Here is a 23,223-nt window from a genome sequence, read left to right as displayed (position 1 = left end):
TCACTTCTTTGAGCTCAGTTCCCTCATCTGTAAAATGGGGATTAAGACTGTGAGCCCCACGTGGGACAACCTGATCAGCTTGTATCCTCCCCAGTGCTTAGAACAGTGCTTTGCACATAGTAAGTGCTTAACAAATGCCATTATAATAATAATTATTATTATTATATGATTCAATCTGACAGCCACCTGGAGCCCACCCCCTGGTCCATGCCCCAGTCAGCTCTGGAGGAAGGGTCCCAGGAGAGACATGAGAGACATAATCATGGCATAGTGGAGGGAGAACACTTCTCTGTGCCTCAGTTACCTCATACGTAAAATGGGGATTAAGACTGTGAGCCCAGACAGGGACCGTATCCAACCCTATCAGCTTGTATCCACCCCAGGACTTAGTACAGTGCCTAGCATATAGTAAGCGCTTAATGAATGCCATTATTATTAATGATTATTATTATGATTATAATGATTATTATTAAGCACTTAGTACAGTGCTCTGCACACAGTAAGCGCTCAATAAATATGATTGACTGATTGATTGATCCAAAGGAGGGAGACTTCCTATACATTCCTAAATAAGTGACAATGGGAGATGAGCATAATCTTCATAATCTTCCTCCACCCACCCCACCTTCATCCCCTCTAGACTGTAAGCTCATTGTGGGCAGGGAATGTGTCTGCTTAATGTTTCAGTGTACTCTCCCAAGTGCTAACTACAGTGGTCTGCACACAGTAAGCTCTCAATAAATACGAATGACCGACTTCATTCCATCACGGGGCCGTCCCCGATTCATTCATTCATTCATTTAATCGTATTTATTGAGTGCTTACTGTGTGCAGCACTGTACTAAGCGCTTGGGAAGTACAAGTTACCCCGATCCGGGTGCCCAACTGGGAGGGAGGTCTCGTAGTTGACCTCGGTCCCTTCCTCCGGAGCCCAGGGTCACGGCAAGCTCTGCTTCCCTTTTTCACGGGGCTGTCCCCCCGGGTCGCAAGATCGGGGGACTTCATAACTACACGGACAATTAATCGGAAGCCGGTATGTGCTACTTATTTATCGGATCATCTTGAAGAATTTCCCCTAATGTGACATAGCATAAAACGGGCCGATTGGCGGTGGAACCCTGAGTATCAGGTGTCAAGAGCATTGACTAAGCAACTGCTGTGCAACTACTCTGCACCCAGGCACTTGGGGGAACGTCCAGAAGAAATTCAAGACACGATCCCTGCCCTCAAGAAATTTATCACCAGTGATGCACACCAATGGATGAATAACCCAGAGTTAAGAGGGGGAGACTAGCTCTTCGTGATAGACACATTTGGATAAATAAATAATAGATAAATGAGCAGATCTATGGTGGCTGAGGGGGTGGAGATTATTAATGAAGGCCTCCTTGGGGGTTCCTAGGAGGCATCGTGGGGAGAGCAGTCCAGGCAAGGGGGAAGGAATGAGCTGGAGGGTGGAGGCTGGAGAATGGAGAGGGAAGAACAGTTCTGTTGCTTGGTTGGAAGGGATGAAGGGCACCAGCTCGGGATGTGGCGGAAGGTGACGGCGGATAGGGAAGAGGGACCAACTGGTAGGAGGGAATGCTGAAGGATGTTGCATTTTTTTATGGCATTTGTTAAGTGTTTACTATGGTCCAAGCACAGGGATGGGGGGAAAAAAGAGAGTTGGGGAGGGTTCTGTCTCTGGAGATCTTTAAGACAAAGAGTAATCCCCTGAACTGCCTACATGACTGAGGGAGTCACCTGCCTGGAGGCAGGGGATTTCACCAGATGACCCCAGGCTCTGCTGCAGATACAAGATTATCAGGTTGGACACAATCCCTACCCCATATGGGCCTCGCAGTCTAGGAAGGAGGGAGTAGGATTTAATCCCCAGTCTACGGATGAGGAAACTGAAGCACGGAGAAGTGAAATGACTTGCCCAAGGTCACACAACAGGCAAGTGGTGGAGCCGGGATTAGAACTCGGGTCCTCTGACTCCCAGCCCCGTGCTATTCCCACTAGGACTCGCTACTTCTCATGTCCCACGCTATCCCTGTCATCCCTGGATTTTTGCTTCGAAGTCCACGGAGACTAAATTTTTCTTTTTCTTTTTTTTGTAAGAAAAGAGGAGTGTGAAGACAATGGCCCCTTTCAGGGTCGCACCCAGAGAATTTCCAGTCCTCTACCAGTCTCGGCTAAGGGAGGGCGAGTCAAGCAGAGGCCTGCCCATTTCACTGCTAGCTTGGGCAGTGGCTAGTGAGTGGAAGGCCATCTGCTGCAAGTCAAAACGCTCCCATGCTGGGGAGCAGCGACATGGGAGAGAGTTGAGGGTGGAGACTTGAGTTTACTGCACAGAAGGAGGCAATGGTAAACCAATTCCATATTTTTACCAAGAAAACTCTATGGATACCCTGCCGGCATTATTGCAGATGCAGAGAGGGGCGTTCTGGTACTGATGCGTCCGTGGTGTCGCTTTGGGTCGGAAACGACTCGACGGCATAAGACAAGAAGACAACGGGGAGAGGTGGGGAAGCAAAAAAAAAAAGAGCAGTGCCTCTCATTCCCCCAATCCTGTAGTCCCTGTCATTCATTCAATCATATTTATTGAGCGCTTACTGTGTGCAGAGCACTGTACTAATCGCTTGGGAAGTACAAGTTGGCGACATATAGAGACGGTCCCTACCCAACAACGGGCTCACAGTCTAGAGGGATGAGGGGAGGAGAATGGGGGTGTGAAAAGGGGGAGGGAGGAAGGGGGTAAAGAAGGTCTGGGAGAGGAGAAAGGGGTGTGTGAGAATAATGGGGTGTAAAAAAACTGAGGAGAAGAGGGTGTCAAAAGGAGCTGGGGGAGAGGGGAATGGGGGTGTGAAAAGGGGCTGAGGAGAGGGGAATAGGGATGTGGAAAGGTCCTTAAGCAGGATGTGGAGAAACTGGAGAAGGTCCAGATATGAGGGAAAAAGATGGCTGAGAGGATGGAGAAGAGGTCCTGAGAGGAAAATCCAAGAAACCAAGCTGGTTAGCCTAGAGAAGCAAAGAAAAATGAAGTAGTACAATAACCATCTTCATGTCTCTGAAGGGTTTTCATAGGAAGGAAGCTGGCCAGGCTAGCCTCTGGGCCCCCGTGCCTTAAATTACAGCAGGAGAGAGTTGGGTGGGACAAAGGGAAGAACTTCCCAACTGACAGGGGTGGAAGGAAAAAGAGAGTTGGGGAGGGTTCTGTCTCTGAAGACCTTTAAGACAAAGGGTAGACCCCCAAAGTGCCTTGATGGCTGAGGGAGTCACCTGCTTGGAGGCAGGGGATTTCACCAGATGACCCCAAGCTCCAGGATTTTAATCAGGGCCCAGGAGGGCGGGGAAGCAGCTTGGTGAGCTGGAAGAGTTCCCCCTGAGGATTATGGCAGTGAGACTAAAGCTGCTGCCTCTCGGCTCCCCCCGGCATCCCCCCACCTCCCCGTTGTTGCCCACGGGCTGGGAAGGAAAATACCATCTGTGGGATGGAAGAAGAAGGTACCTGGCCATCTGCTTGTAAGCTTCTTCTGCCACAGCAAATATGTGCGGATCCATGTCGCCCACGTTCTGCCCGCTGTACGCGTGGATGATGGCATCTCCATAGATGGGCAGCTGCTTGTAGGGGTTCAAAGCCACCAAGATGATTCCTACAGAGGTAAGGAGGGATGTCGGCGGGGCGCTCGACCCAGGGATGCATCGACCCCTTTGTCTAAAAAGGTGATTTTCTCAGATGTACAATCAGACTTCAGTTTCCCAAGGGTGAAGGCCTCATCCCTTCCCTCTGTACATCCCTTTAGCCCTTAATTAGCTCCACCATTAGAGAGGTCGCGGGTTCTAATCCCAGCTCTGCCACTTGTCCACTGTGTGACCTTGGGCAAGTCACTTAACTTCTCCAGGCCTCAGTGACCTCATCTGTAAAATGGGGAGTAAGACTGTGAGCCCCACGTGGGACAGTCTGATTTCCTTGTATCTACCCTAGTGCTTAGAACAGTGCTTGGCACATAGTAAGCACTTAACAAATACCATAATTATTATTAGTATTAAAGCAAGATCCTCAAAGGCAGGGACTGCAGCTCTTACTACAATCAATCAATTAATCGATCAATGGAATTTGTGGAGAGCTTACTGTGTGCAGAGCACTGTACTAAACACTTGGGAGAGTACAATATAACAGAGTTGGTAGGCATGCTCCCTGCCCTCAACAAGCTTAAGTCTAGAGGGTGAGCTTACAGTCTAAATTTATTAATATGACTTAGACGATTTATTAAACAACTACTGTGTGCAGAACACAGTACTAAGCACTTGGGAGAGTACAGTAGAATTAATAGACATGATCCCTTTCTTCAAGGTAACAATCTAGTTAGGATTGCGGACATTGAAGTAAATTAAAGCTAGGAGGAAGTAATAGAGTAATACATGGACATAAATGCTGTAGGGGTGGTAAGAGGGGGTAGTATTTGTGAGTATCTAAGTGCTTAGTGGGTAGGGAAGTGATGAAATAGCAGCTGGGGAAAATGAGGTGGGGAGATTATGAATCCATCAGGGAGGGCCTCCTGGAGAAGATGTGATTTCAATAGGGTATTGAAGACGAAGACAGTAGTGGTTACTCAGCTGTGAAGGTTAAATCCAAGCAAGCAGGAGATGAGAGCGAGGCACTGCGGGCAACCGGCGTGAGAGAAATGAAAAGCGTGAGCTGGGGTGTCGTGGGAGAAGAGAGTGGAAAGTAGTAGGGGAAAAGTCAGATTTCGGCAATGCCAAGGGTGAAGGCCTGAGACATGGGGAAGGTAGTGGTGTTAACACCTGTGAAGGGAAAGTTGAGATGGAGGAGAGGACTGGGAGGGAAGATGAAGAGTTCAGTTTTGGAGATGTTGAACTTGAGGAGACACTTTGTCATTCTGGAGACAGGAAGAGATAATAATAATAATGTTGGTATTTGTTAAGCGCTTACTATGTGCCAAGCACTGTTCTAAACACTGGGGGGGGGGATACAAGGTAATCAAGGTTGTCCCATGTGGGGCTCACAGCCTTAATCCCCATTTTACAGATGAGGTCACTGAGGCACAGAGAAGTTAAGTGACTTGCCCAAAGTCACACAGCTGACAATTGGCAGAGCCAGAATTTGAACACATGACCTCTGACTCCAAAGCCCGGGCTCCTTCCACTGAGCCACACTGCTTCTCAGCATCTGCAGATGAGAGTCTGCAGAGAAGGAGAGAGGTCAGGGCTAGCTAGAGAGATAGGTTGGGGTATCATCTGCATAGAGGTGGTAGTTGAAGAAGAGCAGAAGGGAATTCAGAACAGAGCCTTTCAGGACACCCATAGTTAGGGGGTGAGAGGCCAAGCAAGAGCCTGTGAAAGAGCCTGTGAAGGACAGGCCAGGTAGATAAAGGGGAACTTGGAGAGAATTGTGTCAGGGAAACCCTCGTTAGAGAGTATTTCTGGAAGAAGAAATAATAATAATAATAATAATGTTGGTATTTGTTAAGCGCTTACTATGTGCAAAGCACTGTTCTAAGCGCTGGGGTAGGTACAAGATAATCAGGTTGTCCCACAAGGGGCTCACGGTCTTCATCCCCATTTTACAGATGAGGGAACTGAGGCCCAGAGAAGTGAAGTGACTTGCCCAACGTCACACAGCTGACAAGTGGCGGAGCCGGGATTTGAACCCACGACCTCTGACTCCAAAGCCCGGGCTCTTTCCACCGAGCCACGCTGCTTCAGTACACAGTGTCAGAGGCTGCATAGTTGTGAGAAGGGAATCTGTCTATTGTATTACTACGATGTACTCTCCCAAGTGCTTAATACAGTGCTCTGCACACAGTAAGTGCTCAATAAATACGGCTGATTGATCGATTGACTGACAGCTGAGAGATCAAGGAGGATTAGGGTAGACTAGGGTCCGCTAGACGCAGTGAGAAGGAAGTGCTCTTGGAGAGAGGGGGCCCAGTGCTCTGCTCACTGTAGGTGCTCAGTAAATTTTGATTGACTGCCCACGCTGGGTGGGAAATGATTACAACTAGCACCACAGCCCCCTTCTCAGGGTCGCACCTGGAGAGTTTCCAGCACTCTACCAGTATAGGCTAAGGGAGGGAGAGTCAAGCGGAGGCCTACCCATTCCATTCCTTGCTTGGGCAGTGGCTAGCCAGTCGAAGGCAATCTGCTATGTGTCAAAACTCACCCGTGCTGGGCAGCAGCAGCAGCATGGGAGAGAATTGAGGGCGGAGACTCGAGTTTACTGCACGGAAGGAGGCAATGGTAAACCACTTCCGTATTTTTTACCAAGAAAACTCTCTGGATACCCTACTAGGACGACTGCAGATGGAGAGCGGGGCGTTCTGGGAGAGATGTGCCTGTGGTGTCGCTAAGGTTCGGAAACGACTCGCCGGCATAATAACAATGATGGTATTTGTTAAGCGCTTACTATGCGCAGAGCACTGTTCTAAGCGCTGGGGAGATACAAGGTGATCAGGTTGTCCCACGGGGGGCTCACGGTCTTAATCCCCATTTTACAGATGAGGGAACTGAGGCACGGAGAAGTGAAGTGACTCGCCCAAAGTCACACAGCTGACAATTGGCAGAGCTGGGATTTGAACCCATGACCTCTGACTCCAAAGCCCGGGCTCTTTCAACTGAGCCACACTGCTTCTCTAAGACAAGCTGTACAGCCCAGGTGATGGGGGTGATCCATTCTCCAGAGAGTTTTCATTCCAGATGGATTCTGGTGCCGGTCCAGTGCTTCTTGAGCCTTCTCTCATCCCCATACGTGTGATCACATGTGAGCCCTGAACAGGCTAACAGAAGTCTACCGGACAGTGGCAGGCAGGAGGGGGGCTTTAGGGTTCGGACAGAGTGAGAGCAGAGAATGTGGCTCCCTCATAATGTGGCTCCCCTCTAAGCCTTGAGGCTGCTCAATCTCCCCCAGGGCTTGGGGTTTTAGGGCTCCATCCCTCCCCCAACCTAGAGGCTTTTGGGACCTAGGCGTTTGACACAGAACTTAAATCTGGCCCGGTGACCAGGCAATGAATTCCGCTCCCTCCAACGCAGACCAACCTCCCTCCAGGGAAAGGGCGAGTCTGGGCCTTTGGCTGGGCTCTTCCGGGTCTGGAACTTGGCCAGTGGTGAGAGGAGCTCAGGATCTCAGGAAGGTCCAGTCTCTGTTCCAGGATCTCCCAGTTATACCCATACCGGAGCCTCCTCAGACCAGCCACCCAACATCCAGGTCCCATTATCGCCGGCTCCAGGAATTTCCCACTGAGAAGTGGATCAGGGCCATTCCCCCGACAGTGAACAACCACAAATAACAATCCAGATCTCTGCCACACCGCTTTCACTAACACTTCAGCTTGCTCGAAACGAAAGTCAAAAAGGGAGGCCCTGCACCACGTACGCATTCATTTTTGCTCCGCCTTTATCTTGGAATCTGGTTCTTTCCATTATCTGCCCCTGAGAAGACCGGGGTGATGGTCTCTGGTAAAAATCATTCCCCGCTAACTCAGAACTGGTCTGCCTTTCCTACAGTATGTTACTCACCTCAGTAGAGACATTCAGTTTTTTCTCACTCATTCAATCATTCATTCATTCATTCAATCATATTTATTGAGCACTTACTGTGTGCAGAGTACTGTTCTCAGCACTTGGGAGAATACAAAATAACAATAAGCAGACACATTCCTGCCCACAACAAGTGAGAGCAGCTGGCTTGGTAGTTTACTCAGCATGGAGGGAGTCTAAGAATCTAAGAGGGAATCCAGAATTGGGGTTTAAAAATCTATTTTGGGCCACTTGGTGAACTTTGAGATGGGACTGTACTTTATTCTTCCTGCCACCTGGGCCTATCTGACAGTTTCCTAAAGGACACCCTGGCCTTCCTGATTCGATTTTCTACACCTTTGCCCGTCATGACCCTGCTGGAGATTGTACTGTTTTAGGTAACTGAATTCTGGGAGAGCACTTAGTTCCAAGCTGTCAGTGAAGATCTTCGGTAGGGTGTAGGGTTTCTTCGGTCTGGGCCGATCTATTACTTCATCCTTATTATCGGTCCTTAGGGTCGGGATGATAATGCAAAGCCATTCTTCACGGAGGGGGTCCGGAGAGCAGTCCACTGCTTGGAGCTGTATTGGTGGCTGCAGACCATTTTTGGACACATCATTTGTGTAACCAGTGTGAGCGTGGAGTGTATCGGACCATGATCAGTTCACCTCTAAGCTCCTCACATTGTCCTTCAGGCCCCTTTTCACATTTTGGTTTAGCGTGGAAGCCAAACATCCCAAGGTCATAGAGCCATCCTGACTGCCGTGAGCCTATGCGTGACATGGACTATGTCCAACCTGATTATATTGTATCCATCCAAGCTCTTAGTACAGTGCCTGGCAGATAGTAAGTGCTTAACAAATACCACAAAACAAACCAACACTGTTGTAGACAGCAAAGATGGCATTCTGAGCTGGGAACCAAGCGGAACGCTCTACTTACCGCTGTAGGTATAAATAAGCTTGGATTCCACAAAGCGTATCTTGAGATTGTGGAGGACAGCGGGCTCGTGGAGGTAACTAAGGGCGGTGAGGTCATTCTCTCCCACCAGGATGTCTGGATTTCGCAGAGGGGGCAGAGGTCCTGGATCCACAGGATAATCTTGCTCCTATTCAAAGACGTGAAATTGACTGAAATGAATTTCATGTTTCAAAAGATTGAGGTGTGTTTCAATCTACATACCATGATGCTGCTCTTCTGGGTTTGTGGCTGGGGCTGAATGGTCATTCCAAACTGTCGCCCAGTCAATTGTACTTATTGAGCGCATACTTTGTGCAGAGCACTGTACTAAGCACTCGGGAGAGTATAATATAACGATACAACAGACACATTCCCTGCCCACAACGAACCCACTGGGCCACCTCTATGGCTACTCTAGAGCTTACAGAGGAAGGAGAAGGCGATGCAGAGACTATAACTGGTGCTCAGACTTACCACACAATTGCTTCCTGGAAAATGCACCTTAGGGCGAAATGTTGAAAGTTGCAACCACTTTTCTCTTTGGAAAATATAATACATGGGGGTGTGGTTCCTGTAATCAGGTTGGTAGCCCTATTTTTTTATGGTATTTGTTAAGTGCTTACTATATGCCAGGCACTGTACTAAGCTCTGTGGTAGATACAAGCTAATCAGACTGGACACAGTCCCTGCCTTGCAGGGAATTCAAGGTAATAATCCCTAGAGAAGCAGAGCATGGGAGGTCATGGGTTCTAATCCTGGTTCTGCCACTTGTTTGCTGTGTGGCCTTCAGCAAGTCACTTCACTTCTCTGTGCCTTAGTTACCTCATCTATAAAATGGGAATTAAGAGTGTAAGCCCCATGTGGGGCAGGGACTGTATCCAACCTGATTTCTTTGTATCCACCCCAGTGCTTAGTACAGTGCCTGGCACATAATAAGTGCTTAATAATAATGATGGTATTTGTTAAGTGCTTACTATGCACCAAGCACTGTTCTAAGCACTGGGGTAGATACAAGGTTATCATGTTGTCCCACGTGAGGCTCAGAGTCAGTCCCCACTTAACAGATGAGGTAACTGAGGCCCAGAGAAGTGACTTGCCCAAAGTTACACGGCTGACAAGTGGCGGAGCCGGGATTCGAACCCACAGCCTCTGACTCCCAAGCCCGTGCTCTTTCCACTAAGTCACGCTGCTTAATAAATACCACAGTTATTATCAGAGCTTAGTACAGTGCCCGGCACACAGTAAGCACTTGAAAAATACCATAATTATTTTTATTATTATTTTACAGTTGAGGTAACTGAGGCATAGAGAAGGAAAGCGACTTGCCCAAGGTCAGACAGCAAACAAGTGGAAGAGTCAGAATTAGAACCCAGGTCCTTACAAAAAGCACCCTGAATTTTATACCTAATCAATACAAATGCACAACCCGACTGCATAAACGTATTTATATTGAGTCAGAGAGTTTAAAAGGTAAAAGTAGCTGACTTGTAATTTAATGGAAATGAAATGGATGCGATACCCTTCCCTGGTGATTCTGCCCAGTTCTTCGGGGAGTTCGCCACTTCTCCCTGGCCCCTGGCCCCTCCTGCTCTGTCCCTCCCACCCTCTGTAAACTTTCTCTCCACACTCCCCCACCATCATGGATTTTAAAAATTTTCCCCCTTTCCCTTGACTCCTTCAGAGTCCCCTCTCTCTGAACCCCCAGATCTAGTGCCATAAAGGAAGTTAGAGCTGTGAAATCGTCACTGATGTGCCACTAAGCTGAAAGAGTGGAAATTTAGAAATGTTGTAATCGCCATTCATCATCATCAATCAATCATCAATGATGATATTTACTGAACGCTTATTCTGGGCAGACCACTGTTGTCTCAGGAGAGCACGACAGAATAAATAGACATGATCCTTCTCCACAAGGAGCTTAGTCTAGTGGGGGAGACAGACCCTAAAATAAATTAAAGGTAGGGCAGAATAACAGAGTATAAAGATATGGATAATAAGAAGCAGTGTGACTTAGTGTACAGAGCCCAGGCCTCGAAGACAGAAGACCTGGATTCTAATCCCAGCTCTGTACTGTGTCTGCTGTGTGACCTTGGGCAAGTCGCCTTCCTTCTCTGTGCCTCAGTTACCTCATCTGTAAAATGGGGATTAAGACTGTGAGCCTTACGTGGGACACCGACTGTGGTCCAATCTGATTAGCTTATATCTACCCCAGCAGTTAGCACAGTGTCTGGCATAAAGCACTAAACCAATCCCATTTTAAAAAAACAACAAAACGTAAGTGCTAGGGGGATATGGGGGTAAATATCCAAGGGTTTAGGTGATGCAAAAGTGTTGAGGTGGCAGTTAGTGGGACGGGGGAGGGATGGGAGCAGTATCCTAGGGAGATGAGAGATTAATCAGGGAGGGCTTCCTGGTGCACAGAAATAGTCTGTTGTGGAGGATCAGTTGTAGCTAACTGGGAAGCAGGTCTGAACCGGGCAATATACACAAGTATGCAATCACAAAACACAAGGGACAAAACTTAAAAACACAATGCAGGACACAAAAATCAAAACATACCAATATTTTGTTCAGAGAGATGCACAAGTGTTGATATGTTCATGGAACGATTTGAGGGTCTCGAGCTATGTGGGACTAATGTGAGAAGACTGCCCGGAGGAAGGGAGGTTTTAGTAAAGTTTTGCGGGCAGGGAGAGACAAAGCTAGGTAAAGAGGAATTAATGCCATAGAAGAAAAAAACGGCAAGGAAAGAGAAACCTCAAAGCCACTGAATTGGATCCAGCAGCTGCTAGGGACCTTACCGTTCCATCTTCTAGAAGGAGATGAAGGACTTTATCTCCCACGCTGTAGTTCTTTGCTATGTCTGCTGATTTCCACACCTCCTCGGGATCGTGGATCCAGACTCTGTTGTACTAAACCAAGTGAATAAGAATAGACTCTAAATGCCACTTTGGGAAAAGTCACAAAACCAGGTGGGATACCAGAAATTCCTCCAAACTAAACCGACATTGGCTAGAATTGTGAGCAGTTGCGGTAGAAATGGTATTTGCATGCCCGCTGAGAGCAGTCCTCGGAAAAGCAATAATAGAGGCTCCTGACATAAATAACAGATGGTTCCCAGACTCGCAAAGTCTTCGACTCACAAAGACTGTGCAAAGCAATTGATTATAGTGCTGCTGGTGGCTTGCACAGGTCGGGAAAGAACAATAGAAGTAAAACACGTTTCCTGCTCACGAGGAGTTTCTAACCTCAGAGCCCATCCCAGAGCTATTAGCAAATTTTTACTGTTTATCAAACAACCGATATACCACGGTACCTGTCTAATATCTACCTGTATATGTTTTTCAGTAATCAGGCTAGTGTTCAAACCCTGTCCTTCCCATGACTTTCCCATTAATGTGGAGGGCACCTCCATCCTTCTTGTCTCACAAGCCCACAATTTTGGTGTGTAACTTTGGCATTTTAACCTTGATTCATCTCTCTCATTCAATCCACACATTCGATCAATCACTTAATCCTGTAAGTTCGACCCCTCGCTCACGTCCTGCCTCTGGCCTGGGACACCCTGGCTCCTCATATCCAACAGACAATTACTCTCCTCACCTTCAAAGCCTTTTTGAAGGCACATCTCCTCCAAGGGGTCTTCCCTGCTTTTTCTTTTCTTCAATTTCCTTCTGGGTCACCCTGACTTGCTCCCTTTATTCATCCCCCCTTCCCAGCCCCACAGCAGTTGTGTTCAACAGTGTCTCCAGCACTTAGAACAATGCCTGGCACAGAGTAAGCACTTAACAAATACCATAATTAATATTATCATTACCTGTAATTAATTTATTTATATTAATGTCTGTCTCCCCCTCGAGACTGGAAGCTCACTGTGGGCAGGGAATGTGACTATTATTCTTGTATTGTATTCATTCATTCAATCATATTTATTGAGCGTTTACTGCGTGCACCAAGTGCTTGGGAGAGTACAATACAACAATAGACACATCCCCTGCCCACAATGACCTTACAGTCTAGGGTGGGGGAAAAAGACATCAATAAAAAAGAAGTAAATTAGATATATATGTCAGTGCTCTGGGGCTGAGAGGGGGGAAGAACAAAGGGAGCAAGTCAGGGGGAAGGGAGTGAGAAGGGGGGGTCTCTTGGAGGAGATGTGCCTTCAATAAGACTTTGAAGGTGGGTAGAGTAATTGTCTGTTGGATTTCAGTGGGGAGGGCTTTTCAGGCCAGAGGCAGGACGTGGGCTAGGGTTTGGTGGAGAGATTGGTGAGATAGAGGAATGGTGAGGAGGTTAGCAGTAGAGGAGCAAAGTGCATGGACAGGGTTGTAGAAGGAGAGTAGTGAAGTGAAGTAGGAGGGGGTAAGGCGATGGAGTGCTTTAAAGCCAATGGTGAGGAGTTTTTGTTTGATGAGGAGGTGGATGGGCAACCACCGGAGTTTTTTGAGGAGCCACATGTCCTGAATGTTTTGGTGGAAAAATGATCCGGGCAGAATAATGAAGTATGGACTGGAATGGGGAGAGACAGGAGGCTGGGAGGTCAGCAAGGAGGCTGATGCAGTAATCCATGTGGGAAAGGATGAGTGATTGTATTAACGTGGTAGCAATTTGGATGGAGAGGAAAGGGGGGATTTTAGTGATGTTGAGAAGGTCGAAAGGACAAGATTTAGTAATGGACTGAAGATGTGGGTTGAATGAGACAGCACCTGTATATATGTTTGTACATATTTATTACTCTATTTATTTTACTTGTACATATTTATTCTATTTATTTTATTTGGTTTATATGCTTTGTTGTCTGTCTCCCCCTTCTAGACTGTGAGCCCGCTGTTGGGTGGGGACCGTCTCTGTATGTTGCAAACTTGTACTTCCCAAGCACTTAGTACAGTGCTCTGCACACAGTAAGCGCTCAATAAATACGACTGAATGAATGAATGAATGAATGAGAGAGAGGAGTCAAGGATAACACCAAAGTTACGGGGTTTTGAGACAGGAAGGATGGTGGTGCTGTCTGCAGTGATGGGAAAGTTACGGGAGGTCAGGGTTTGGAGCGGAAGATAAGGAGTTCTGTTTTGGACATGTTAAGCTTGAGGTGATGGGAGGAGACCCGAGTAGATATGACTTGAAGGCAAGAGGAAATGTGAGACTGCAGAGAGGGAAAGAGATTAGGGCTGGAGATGTAGATTTGGGGATCATCCGCTTAGAGGTGGTAGTTGAAGCCACTCGAGGGAATGAGTTCTCCGAGAAAGTGGGTGTAAATAGAGAACAGAAGGGGACCCAGAACTGAACCTTGACGGACATCCACAGTTAGTGTGTGGGAGGCAGAGGAGGAGCCCTCCAAGGAGACGGAAAATGATGAGCCAGAGAGATAAGAGGAGAACCAGGAGAGGACAGTCGGTGAAGCCAAAGTTGGATAGAGTTTCCAGGAGGAAGGAGTGGTCCACAGTGTTGAAAGCAGCTGAGAGGCCGAGAAGGATTAGGATGGAGTAGAGGTCGTTGGATTTGGAAAGAAGATCAAGGGTGACCTTTGAGAGGGTGTTTTCTGTGGAGTGAAGGGGACCGAAGCCAGATTGGAGGGGGTGAAGGAGAGAACTGGAAGAGAGGAATTTGAGACAGCAGGTGTAGACAACTCGCTCAAGGAGTTTGGAGAGGAATGGTAGGAAGGAGATGGGAGACTGTACTCTCCCAGGCACTTAGTACAGTGCTATGCACACAGTCAGTGCTCAGTAAATACAACTGACTGCCTGACTGGCTGCTCTGCACACAGGAAGTGCTTAATAAATGCAATTATTTATTGTATTTATTTATTGAGAAGCAGCGTGGCTCAGTGGAAAGAGCACGGGTTTGGGAGTCAGAAGTCATGGGTTCGAATCCCGGCTCTGCCAATTGTTAGCTGTGTGACTTTGGGCAAGTCATTTTACTTCTCTGGGCCTCAGTTCCCTCATCTGTAAATGGGGATTTAGACTGTGAGCCCCACGTGGGACAACCTGATCACCTTATATCCTCCCCAGCGCTTAGTACAGTGCTTTGCACATAGTAAGCGCTTAACAAATGCAAAAAAAAAATTACTACTACTACTGCTGCTACTGGAGTTGGAAGACACGATCCTTGCTATCAAAGATCTTACAATATAGTGGGGAAAATAGCCACTAAAATAAATGGTAAGTACAGGGAAGCAACAGGGTTTAAAGACATGTGTATCTTCTACATGGGTGTGGATTAAGTGACATAGAAGTGCTGAAGTAGTAACGAGGGAGGAAATCAATAAAGCAGGGAGGGCCTCCTGGAGGAGATGTGATTTCAGGAGGGCTTTGCAGATGGGGAGGTCTGCTGGATTTGAAGGGGGAGGGACTGAGGATGGTGAATCCCATTCTCAGCCTAGTATTGATTTTTCTCTGGCTTAGACATGAGCAAACCTTTCAACCTGTTCACCCTCTGGCGAAGTTCCTTTAACCAAACTCTCCTGAACACGGTGAAGCGTCACTGTTTCATAAGAGTGCTTAATGGAATTGAATCAACCAATCGATCATATTTATTAAGAATTTATTCTGAGCAGAACACTGTACTAAGTACTAGGGAACGTACAATTTGGAGGCCTTCCAAGACTAAGTCCCCCTTTTCCTCTGCTCCCCTTCCCCACCCCATCGCCCCGACTCCCTCCCTCTGCTCACTCCCCCTCCCCACAGCACTTGTGTATATATGTCCATATTTGTGATTATAATTCTATTTATTTTTATTAATGATGTGTGTATAGATCTATAATTCCATTTATTTATAATGATACTACTGATGCCTGTTCACTTGTTTTGATGTCTGTCTCCCCCCTTCTAGACTGTGAGCCCATTGTGGGCGGAGATTGTCTCTGTTGCTGAATTGTACCTCCAAGCGCTTAGTACAGTGCTCTGCACACAGTAAGCACTCAATAAATACAATTGAATGAATGAATGAATGATGATGTTGCCAACTTGTACTTCCCAAGCGCTTAGTACAGTGCTCTGCACATAGTAAGCGCTCAATAAATACGATTGATGATGATGAGTGATACAATCCCTGCTCTCAAGGAGCTCTATTCCCTTGAGGAATCCTGCCAAGGATCCCCTGCCAACAAGAGTGGTCTTCTAGACTGTAAGCTCGTCTTGGGCGGGGAATGTGTCTTTATATTGTTATATTGTACTCTCCCAAGCGCTTAGTACAGTCCTCTTCACACAGTAAGCACTCAATAAATACAATTGATTGACTGACTGACTGCCTGGGGCCCTGAAAACATCACCTCTAATTTTATCTTCGGTCCGGAACATCCCACATCGAAAATATTTCCTCCCGGTTTGGGCCTGGCCCAGGGGAAGGTGTTTCTTGCTGTAACCAGGAAAGGACAATTTATTGTCTATTCTGCAGAAAACCCTGCAACAGCCCCCCCACGCCTCACCCCCAAGCCCCAGGCGGGGTTTGGAGCATTCTGCATCATTTCCCATCACTTGTTACCCTGCCTATCTGGCTGGCCTCGGAGGATAGAATGGAGCGGAATCAAAAGTCCCATTTTAACCCAGAAAGATTACCGCCGTCCCCCTCCTCCTGTCAGCTGGTCCGCCTCTTTGCCACACAAGGTTTGGCCTGATAAATTCCACTTTCTCTCTCCTCGCCGGGCTCTCAGGAGGGAGGAAGCTGCTAACATCCCAGCAGCAGGACCCAACCAGGTTTCTGTTCAGCTCCGAGCCAGCCACCTGGCCCAGGGTGGGCTAGGCAGGATGGCAGAGTGGCCAAGAATGGGCTCTGCTTTTCCCACACCGCTCGGGTGGAGAAATAAAGCAGCACATGAGCCCCACGTGGAACAGGGAACAGGCAGCGTGGCTCAGTGGAAAGAGCCCGGGCTTTGGAGCCGGAGGCCGTGGGTTCAAATCCCGCCTCCGCCGCTTGTCAGCTGTGTGACTTTGGGCGAGTCACTTCGCTTCTCTGGGCCTCAGTTCCCTCATCTGTAAAATGGGGATGAAGACTGTGAGCCCCTCGTGGGACAACCTGATTACCTTGCATCTACCCCAGCGCATAGAACAGTGCTTTGCACATAGTAAGCGCTTAACAAAGACCAACATTATTATCTCAGAGCTTAGCACAGCGCTTGGCATATAGTCAGCGCTTAACACATACCACAGTAATGACGATGATGATTACTATTAGTGCATCGCTCCAGACAAGCCGGGCCTAGCTGGGCAGAGCCCATGTTGGTGGAAAGCCCTGCCTCCCAAGCAAACACGGAACACCTTGACTCGATCCCATCTCTGGTTACACCCACTCGGCCTTCTCCCTCCTCCTCCCTTGGGCTTGTTTTTCCTCCTCTGAAACCCAAGAAGGAAGGATGACGTTGCCCAGTGGAGGTAGATAAACCTCCTTGGGGTGGACGCAGCCGTGACCGGCTCCGGGAGGGCCTTCACCCATCTCCGGACCGATTCTTTTGGCTGAGTGGAGGGGGCTTCAGGGACACACTCGGCTGATCATTAGGTTGGGGGGCTTAAGATGTTGTCCGCTAATCTGTAAGCTACTTGAGGGCAGGCAATGCGTCTATCAACTCCATTTTACTGTACTCTCCCAAGCACTTGGTGCAGTGCTGTGCACAAGGTAAGCACTCACTCAATACGACTGACGGATTGATTGATACACTCCTCTTATCTGCTCCTTTTCCATCCCACCTCTCATGCCCACATGGCTGTGTTGCCTTGGAGAATCTAGAGAAGCAGCGTGGCTCAGTGGAAAGAGCCCGGGCTTGGGAGCCAGAGGTCACGGGTTCCAATTCCGACTCTGCCACTTGTCAGCTGTGTGACTTTGGGCAAGTCACTTCACTTCTCTGGGCCTCAGTTCCCTCATCTGTAAAATGGGGGTTAAGACTGTGAGCCCCACGTGGGACAACCTGATCACTTCGTATCCCCCCACCCAGTGCTTAGAACAGTGCTTTGCACATAGTAAGCGCTTAATAAATGCCATTATTATTATTATTAGATGCAAGGGAAAATTAGACAGGCAAACCTCACCGCTTCTGGCATTTTAGGTTTTGAGGTGCTCTTGGGAAGGGCTGAACAAACAGAGGTATCAGCAGAAACCTTCTCTTCCTTGCTTTGTTCTCAGTCAGTCAGTCTGTCCATCAGTCAATCATATTTAGTGAGTGTTTACTGTGTGCAGAGCACTGTACTGAGCACTTGGGAGAGTACAGTATAACAATAAACAGACACATTCCCTGCCCACAATGAGCTTATCGTCCAGTGGGACAGATGTTAATGTAAATAAATAAATTATAGCTACGTACATAAGTTATGTACATAACAGAGGAGAAGCATAAGAGAAGAGAACATAAGAGAAGCAGCATGGCTCAGTGGAAAGAGCCCGGGCTTTGGAGCCGGAGGTCATGGGTTCAAATCCCGGCTCTGCCACTTGTCAGCTGTGTGACTTTGGGCAAGTTACTTGACTTCTCTGTGCCTCAGTTCCCTCATCTGTAAAATGGGGATTAAGTCTGTGAGCCCCACGTGGGACAACCTAATCACTTTGTATCCTCCCCAGTGCTTAGAACAGTGCTTTGCACATAGTAAGCGCTTAATAAATGACATTATTATTATTATTATTATTATTATTATTATTATTATTATGTGGGGATGGGAAGGGGAATGAATAAAGGGAGACAGTCAGGGTGATGATGAGGGGAGTGGCAGAAGAGGAAAGGAGGGTTTAGTCAGGGAAGGCCTCTTAGAGGAGATGTGTCTTCAATATGGCTTTGAAGAGGGTTAGAGTAATTGCTTGTTGGATATGAGGAAGGGGGGTGTTCCAGGCCAGAGGCAGGACGTGGTCAAGGAAACATTCCTGATTTTAGAATTCCCAGAGGGGGTTTTCTATGGCCTCCCGAAAGCCAGAGTACCCCTTGGAATTATTATAATTAATGATAATACTCTTATTATCCTTGAAAAACACATGACCCAAGAATATGTCAGCCGTATAGATCACCGTGGATGCTGGGCTACAAATGGTGATGGACGTTGGAGATTTAGCATTGTTTTTACACTTTAAAAAATTTCCCATAAAACTCCACCACATTCTTGATGCATTTCAGAATTTTGGGAGGCGACTGATACGTGGAAATAGAAAGTGGCAAATAACATATTCATCTCCAAATCATTGCCAACAAAGGGAATTATTTCTTTAAATTGCAAGCTCTGGGTGGGCAAGGAAAGTGTCACTTTCTTATTCTGTACTTCCCAAAGTTCCTAGCATGGTGCATCGTATCAAATACTACTGCTAATACTATAACTAACAATAATTGTGGCATTTGTTAAGTGCTCATTATGTGTCAGGCACCATTTTAAGCACTGGGGTGGATATAAGCAAATCAGGTTGGACACAGTCCCTGTCCCTCATGGGGTTCACAATCGTAACCCCCATTTTACTGTTGAGGTAACTGAGGCACGGAGAAGTTAAGTGACTCGCCCACGGTCACACAGCAGAGAAGTATATATGTTTGTACATATTTATTACTCTATTTATTTTACGTGTACATATTTATTTTATTTTGTTACTATGTTTTGTTTTGTTCTTTGTCTCCCCCTTCTAGACTGTGAGCCCGCTGTTGGGTAGGGGCCGTCTCTATATGTTGCCAACTTGTACTTCCCAAGCGGTTAGTACAGTGCTCTGCACACAGTAAGTGCTCAATAAATACGACTGAATGAATGAATGAGTGAAGTGGCCGAGTCAGGATTAGAACCCAGGTCCTTCTGGCACCCAGACCATGCTCTGTCCACTAGACCAGGCTGCTTCTGGGCTACTACTGCTACCACAGTGCTCTGCACACAGTAAGCGCTCAATAAATATGACTGAATGAATACTACTGCTGCTTCCTGGGTTGGACATCCAGGAATCAATCAATCGTATTTATTGAGCGCTTACTGTGTGCAGAGCACTGTACTAAGCGCTTGAGAGGCAGAAACACACCATTTCTCCCAATTTCTTGGTGTTTCAGTCAAAGACCAAGTCTGAGGCTGGGTGGATCATGGAGCTGACCCATGAATGGGTGGCCCTCCAGGAGAAATCCCTACTGGCCCTTTCAATTATTGATTATTATTGATAGACTGATCAAGTCTGAATTAGGCTCCTAGATCCATGATTCTGACCCAGGGGGACCAAGATTCTCTGATGCAGCATGGCTCAGTGGAAAGAGCCTGGGCTTTGGAGTCAGAGGTCATGGGTTCAAATCCCGGCTCCGCCAATTGTCAGCTGTGTGACTATGGGCAAGTCACTTAACTTCTCTGGGCCTCAGTTACCTCATCTGTAAAATGGGGATTAAGACTGTGAGCTCCAACTTGATCACCTTGTATCCTCCCCAGTGCTTAGAACAGTGCTTTGCACATAGTAAGTGCTTAACAAATGCCATCATCATCATTATTATTATTATTAAGATTCAAACCAAAAAGGCTCTGATCTCCAGCGACCCTGGACGGAAAGATGAGCCAAACTCAGCTGGAGGTTTTGTTGTCGTTTGGGAGAAAGGTAAGAGAAACAGTGTGGCCTAGTGGAAACGGCCCGGGCCTGGAAGCCGGAGGACCTGGGTTCAAATCCCAGATCCGCCCCTCGCTTACGTGAGTTTGGTCAAGTCACAAGTTTTTGGTGCCTCAGTTTCCTCATTGGCAAAAATGGGTACTGAATTCTCTTCCCTCCGACTTAGACAGTAAAAGCCCCATATGGGACGGGGGCTGTGTCCAGACTGGTAACCTGGTATCTGCCCCAGAGCTTAGGACAGTGCATGGCTCAGTGGAAAGAGCCCGGGCTTTGGAGCCAGAGGTCATGGGTTCGAGCCCCGGCCCCACCACGTGTCTGCTGTGTGACCTTGGGCAAGTCACTTCTCTGAGCCTCAGTTACCTCATCTGGAAAATGGGGATTAAAACTGTGAGCCCCATGTGGGACAACCTGATCACCTTGTATCCCCCCACAGTGCTTTGCACATAGTAAGCGCTTAACAAATGCCATCATTATTATGGCACATCGAAAGTGCTTAACGAATGTAATCATTATTATTACTATTAATCATAAGAACGACGACGATGATTATATTATTGATAAACAAGCGAGGGAGACATGTCAGCCAGAGGGAACAACTCCCAACCGCCTGAACAGGCCCCGGACCGGGCCCCAACTGGATGCCCTGACGTGGGAGCGGGGTCTCTGTGGGGAGCAGCAGCCTGGGGCAGCTCTGTATTGAGGGGGACCTTAAAAAAGGAGCCCACTCCAGGCTGGCAGTGGACTCTTTGGGGAAGGAAATCTTTTCCCCAGAAGCTGTCTGGCAGGCCAGGGGATCTGGGGGTCCGGTGGCCCGGCTCGGTGGGATGGAGGGGCTGCAGGGTGCCATTCTCCCCCATCCCCTCCTTTAGCTTGGATCCTGGATATCCTGGCTGGGTATTTAGGGGGCCAAGGCAGGGGGCACTTTCTGGAGGGCGGAGGGGCGCCCCTCTCCCAGGCAGGGGTCTGCCCGGATCCAGGCCCCTCTACTTTCCCTCTGGCATCCCCACCTGCTCCGAGCCCCCTCTCCCTGGCTCAAAGTCCCCTGCTCCACTCTCTCCCATATGCTCCGCCCGGCTGCTCACTCCCAGCAGGTGCGCCAGGCGCTTCCAGCCCCCGTCCCAGCCCCAGTCCCCCAGTCCCAATCCCAGGCCCCCGGGCTCAGCCCCCAGCCCCCCAGCCCTAGCCCCAGTCCAGCCCCAGGGCCCAATCCCAGTTCCCAGCCCCCAGACCAGTCCCCCGGCCTTAGCCCCAGTCCAATCAATCAATCGTATTTATTGAGCGCTTACTATGTGCAGAGCACTGGACTAAGCGCTTGGGAAGTACAAGTTGATTCAGTCCAGGCCCCAGGGCTCAGCCCCCAGCCCCAGTCCCAGCCCCCAGCCCCAAGGCCCAATCCCATTCCCAGCCCCCCGGCCCTAGCCCCAGTCCAGCCACCAGGGCCCAGCCCCAGCCCAGTCCCAGCCCCCAGTCCCCCGGCCTTAGCCCCAGTCCAATCAATCAATCGTATTTATTGAGCGCTTACTGTGTGCAGAGCACTGTACTAGGCGCTTGGGAAGTACAAGTTGATTCAGTCCAGGCCCCAGGGCTCAGCCCCCAGTCCCAGGCCCTAGCCCCAGTCCAGCCCCAGGGCCCAATCCCATTCCCAGCCCCCTGGCCCTAGCCCCAGTCCAGCCCCCAGGGCCCAGCCCCAGCCCAGTCCCGGCCCCCAGTCCCCTGGCCTTAGCCCCAGTCCAATCAATCAATCGTATTTATTGAGCGCTTACTGTGTGCAGAGCACTGTACTAAGCGCTTGGAAAGTACAAGTTGATTCAGTCCAGGCCCCAGGGCTCAGCCCCCAGCGCTCAGTCCCAGCCCCTAGCCCCAGTCCAGCCCCAGGGCCCAATCCCATTCCCAGCCCCCAGGGCCCAGCCCCAGCCCAGTCCCAGCCCCCAGTCCCCTGGCCTTAGCCCCAATCCAGGCCCCAGGGTCCAATCCCAGCCCCCAGTCCCCTGGCCTTAGCCCCAATCCAGGCCCCAGGGTCCAATCCCAGGCCCCAGGGCTCAGCCCCCAGCCCCCATTCCCCTGGCCTTAGCCCCAATCCAGGCCCCAGGGTCCAATCCCAGGCCCCAGGGCTCAGCCCCCAGCCCCCATTCCCCTGGCCTTAGCCCCAATCCAGGCCCCAGGGTCCAATCCCAGGCCCCAGGGCTCAGCCCCCAGCCCCCCAGCCGTAGCCCCAGTCCAGCTCCTAGTCCCCAGGCCCTAGTCCCAGTCCAGCCCCCAGGGCCCAATCCCAGTCCCCAGCCCCAGCCCCCAGGGCCCAGTCCCAGCCCCCAGCCCCAGGGCCCAATCCCATTCCCAGCCCCCCGGCCCTAGCCCCAGTCCAGCCCCCAGGGCCCAGCCCCAGCCCAGTCCCAGCCCCCAGTCCCCTGGCCTTAGCCCCAATCCAGGCCCCAGGGTCCAATCCCAGGCCCCAGGGCTCAGCCCCCAGCCCCCAGTCCCCCGGCCCTAGCCCCAGTCCAGCCCCTAGTCCCCAGCCCCAGCCCCAGTCCAGCCCCCAGGGCCCAGCCCCAGCCCCTACCTGGGTGTAGAGCTCGGCCAGCTCCATGCGTGTCCCCGGGAGCCAGCGGGACCTTCGAGGGCCCGGTCACAGCGGCAGGAGGAGGAGGAGGAGGAGGAAGAGGAGGAGGGAGGAGGAGAGGGAGGAGGGAGGAGGAGGAAGAGGAGCTTGGCCCCCGCCCCCTCCCAGCCCCTACCTCTGGGAACCCTCATGTTGGCAACAAGTCTAGCGAGAGGCCACCAACAATAGCAATTTACAGGTGTATCTTTATTCGAACAATTCTCTGGGACAGCTAACAGGGTACGATGCACACATTTACTAAGTACAACAACGGACGGCTACGACAGTTTAGGGCATAAATGTCATTCTGATCTTGTTTTGGCTTTCCTTTCAGCGCTGCGGTGATACCTAGTGAGAACCCACTTTCCAAGGCTTTGATTGATACGAGGTGAATCGTCAGCATATTTCTGGGGAAAAAAAATAAATCTTAAAACAACTCCTAGAACAACTGGTGAATGATTTCTCGAAATGGGTTTCGTTTAAAAATCGCACTTAAACGATGCTGCTCTTCAGCTTCTCGGCATGGCGTTTTCTCTTTTGTACAGTGAATGTTATTACTTAAATGATCCTTTCGGAGACAAACTACACCCCATCTTTTAGTCACAGATCCAGCTGCGATC

General features: G+C 49.3%; 2 protein-coding genes across 6 annotated transcripts in view; both read right to left on the bottom strand.

The window, feature by feature from the left end:
• Nucleotides 1-22,637, bottom strand: part of MYO5C (myosin VC) — a 94,788-nt gene extending 72,151 nt beyond the window's left edge. For both annotated transcript variants that reach the window (XM_038750013.1, XM_038750015.1), the window contains exons 1-4: nucleotides 22,565-22,637; nucleotides 11,283-11,393; nucleotides 8,464-8,629; nucleotides 3,494-3,638 (exon numbers count right to left, since the gene is read on the bottom strand). In XM_038750013.1, the coding sequence (XP_038605941.1) occupies nucleotides 3,494-3,638; nucleotides 8,464-8,629; nucleotides 11,283-11,393; nucleotides 22,565-22,591 (449 nt within the window). In that variant the 5' untranslated portion in view covers nucleotides 22,592-22,637. The remainder of the gene's footprint in view (nucleotides 1-3,493; nucleotides 3,639-8,463; nucleotides 8,630-11,282; nucleotides 11,394-22,564) is intronic.
• A 152-nt stretch (nucleotides 22,638-22,789) lies between these two features.
• Nucleotides 22,790-23,223, bottom strand: part of MYO5A (myosin VA) — a 223,741-nt gene continuing 223,307 nt past the window's right edge. For all 4 annotated transcript variants that reach the window (XM_038750542.1, XM_038750543.1, XM_038750544.1 and 1 more), the window contains one exon: nucleotides 22,790-23,010. The gene's annotated coding sequence lies outside the window, so the exon portion shown is untranslated. The remainder of the gene's footprint in view (nucleotides 23,011-23,223) is intronic.

This window comes from Tachyglossus aculeatus, chromosome 8 (genome assembly GCF_015852505.1).
Source record: "Tachyglossus aculeatus isolate mTacAcu1 chromosome 8, mTacAcu1.pri, whole genome shotgun sequence".
Lineage (NCBI taxonomy): Eukaryota > Metazoa > Chordata > Mammalia > Monotremata > Tachyglossidae > Tachyglossus > Tachyglossus aculeatus.
The sequence above is the reverse complement of the archived record's forward strand: the minus strand, read 5'-3'. Positions and strand labels throughout refer to the sequence as shown.